Source organism: Mus pahari, chromosome X (assembly GCF_900095145.1).
Source record: "Mus pahari chromosome X, PAHARI_EIJ_v1.1, whole genome shotgun sequence".
NCBI lineage: Eukaryota > Metazoa > Chordata > Mammalia > Rodentia > Muridae > Mus > Mus pahari.
The window spans coordinates 73,932,475-73,933,677 of record NC_034613.1 but is presented as its reverse complement, the minus strand read 5'-3'; the positions used below and the strand labels follow the sequence as shown (position 1 = coordinate 73,933,677).

The 1,203-nt window shown below is 43.3% G+C and overlaps 1 protein-coding gene across 1 annotated transcript in view; it reads left to right on the top strand.

Annotated features, from left to right (window-relative positions):
* Positions 1–260, top strand: part of LOC110314377 (melanoma-associated antigen B4-like) — a 1,729-nt gene extending 1,469 nt beyond the window's left edge. The window contains exon 2 of the mRNA XM_021188773.1: positions 3–260. Within this exon, the coding sequence (XP_021044432.1) occupies positions 3–260 (258 nt within the window). The remainder of the gene's footprint in view (positions 1–2) is intronic.
* The last annotated feature ends 943 nt before the right edge of the window (positions 261–1,203 follow it).

Here is a 1,203-nt window from a genome sequence, read left to right as displayed (position 1 = left end):
AGGCTAAAGTCACACTGGTTGACTCCCCTTGCAAAGATCAGGCTGAGTCTAAAGTCACTAGTGCCAAAAATAAGGCAGAGGCTAAAGTCACACTAGTTGACTCTCCTTGCAAAGATCAGGCTGAGTCTAAAGTCACACTTGTTGACCCCTCTTGCAAAGATAAGGCCAAGTCTAAAGTCACACTTGGCTCCTCTCGCAAATATAAGGCCAAGTCTAAAGTCACACTTGTTGACTCCTCTTGCAAAGATAAGGCAGTCTAAAGTCGTACCTGTCGACTTCTCTTGCTCCTGGAGAGATTAGAGGCAGATATGCATTTAGGTTTGGAACAGGGTTTTCTACCTTAAAAGTAGTGAGAGGCTGATAGTTGATAATACACATCTTATTGTGCTTTAGTTATACCTTAGTCTTTTTTAAGTGTTTCTCTCTTTTTAGAATCCTTATATAGGTTCAGAACTCATAGGTATAAATTACCTATATCATTTATTTGTTGAGTAAGATTTTAAGTATAAGAATTTTGGTATTCTGTATTACACTGTAAAACCCCTCGAATCCTTAAGTTGATGAGGAAGCAACCATTTGTAATGGAGTTTTTCTTTGAAACATATGAGAGTGTAATTTGTTTCTTAAAATAGAGGAAAACAAAGCAAAATGTGTAAACTGCCATTTTCCCTTATTCACTTTTGTTTTTATTTCCCTTTTTGGTAAAGTTTGAAGAAAAGTAATCAGTTGTTGTTAGCTGAATAAAATTGCAAACAGAAAAAGAGATTTTATTCTTTGCTTAATAGATCATTGGTTCTCTGCTGGGCTGTGGTTGTAGGTGGAGCAGGGGAGTAGGAGAGAGCCCGAGTCTGGCCAGAGTTCCGGTGCTCTGGGCGGGCGGACATGGGAGGACCGTTGGATGCTTTCCATGCGGCCTTGGGTGGGCATCTGGCTGTGTGAAGCCACTGACCCCACATGGCAGGGGTGGACGGGGCAGCTCCTGGTACCAGGTTCTCAGCCTCCGACATCACACACTGGATACAGTGGAGGAGCTGAGGACAGAATAGGTACCCTGGGGCGACACTGCTCTGAGGGGAAAGGAAGAGAGGACAGAGGGAGAAGGGGTGCTGGGTGTTTCCCACGCAGGCGAGTGTCTTTAGTCTGGTCCTTGATGAACAGACAGTCTGATTTTAGAACTTTATTGTAGAAAGGCAGGGGGAAAGA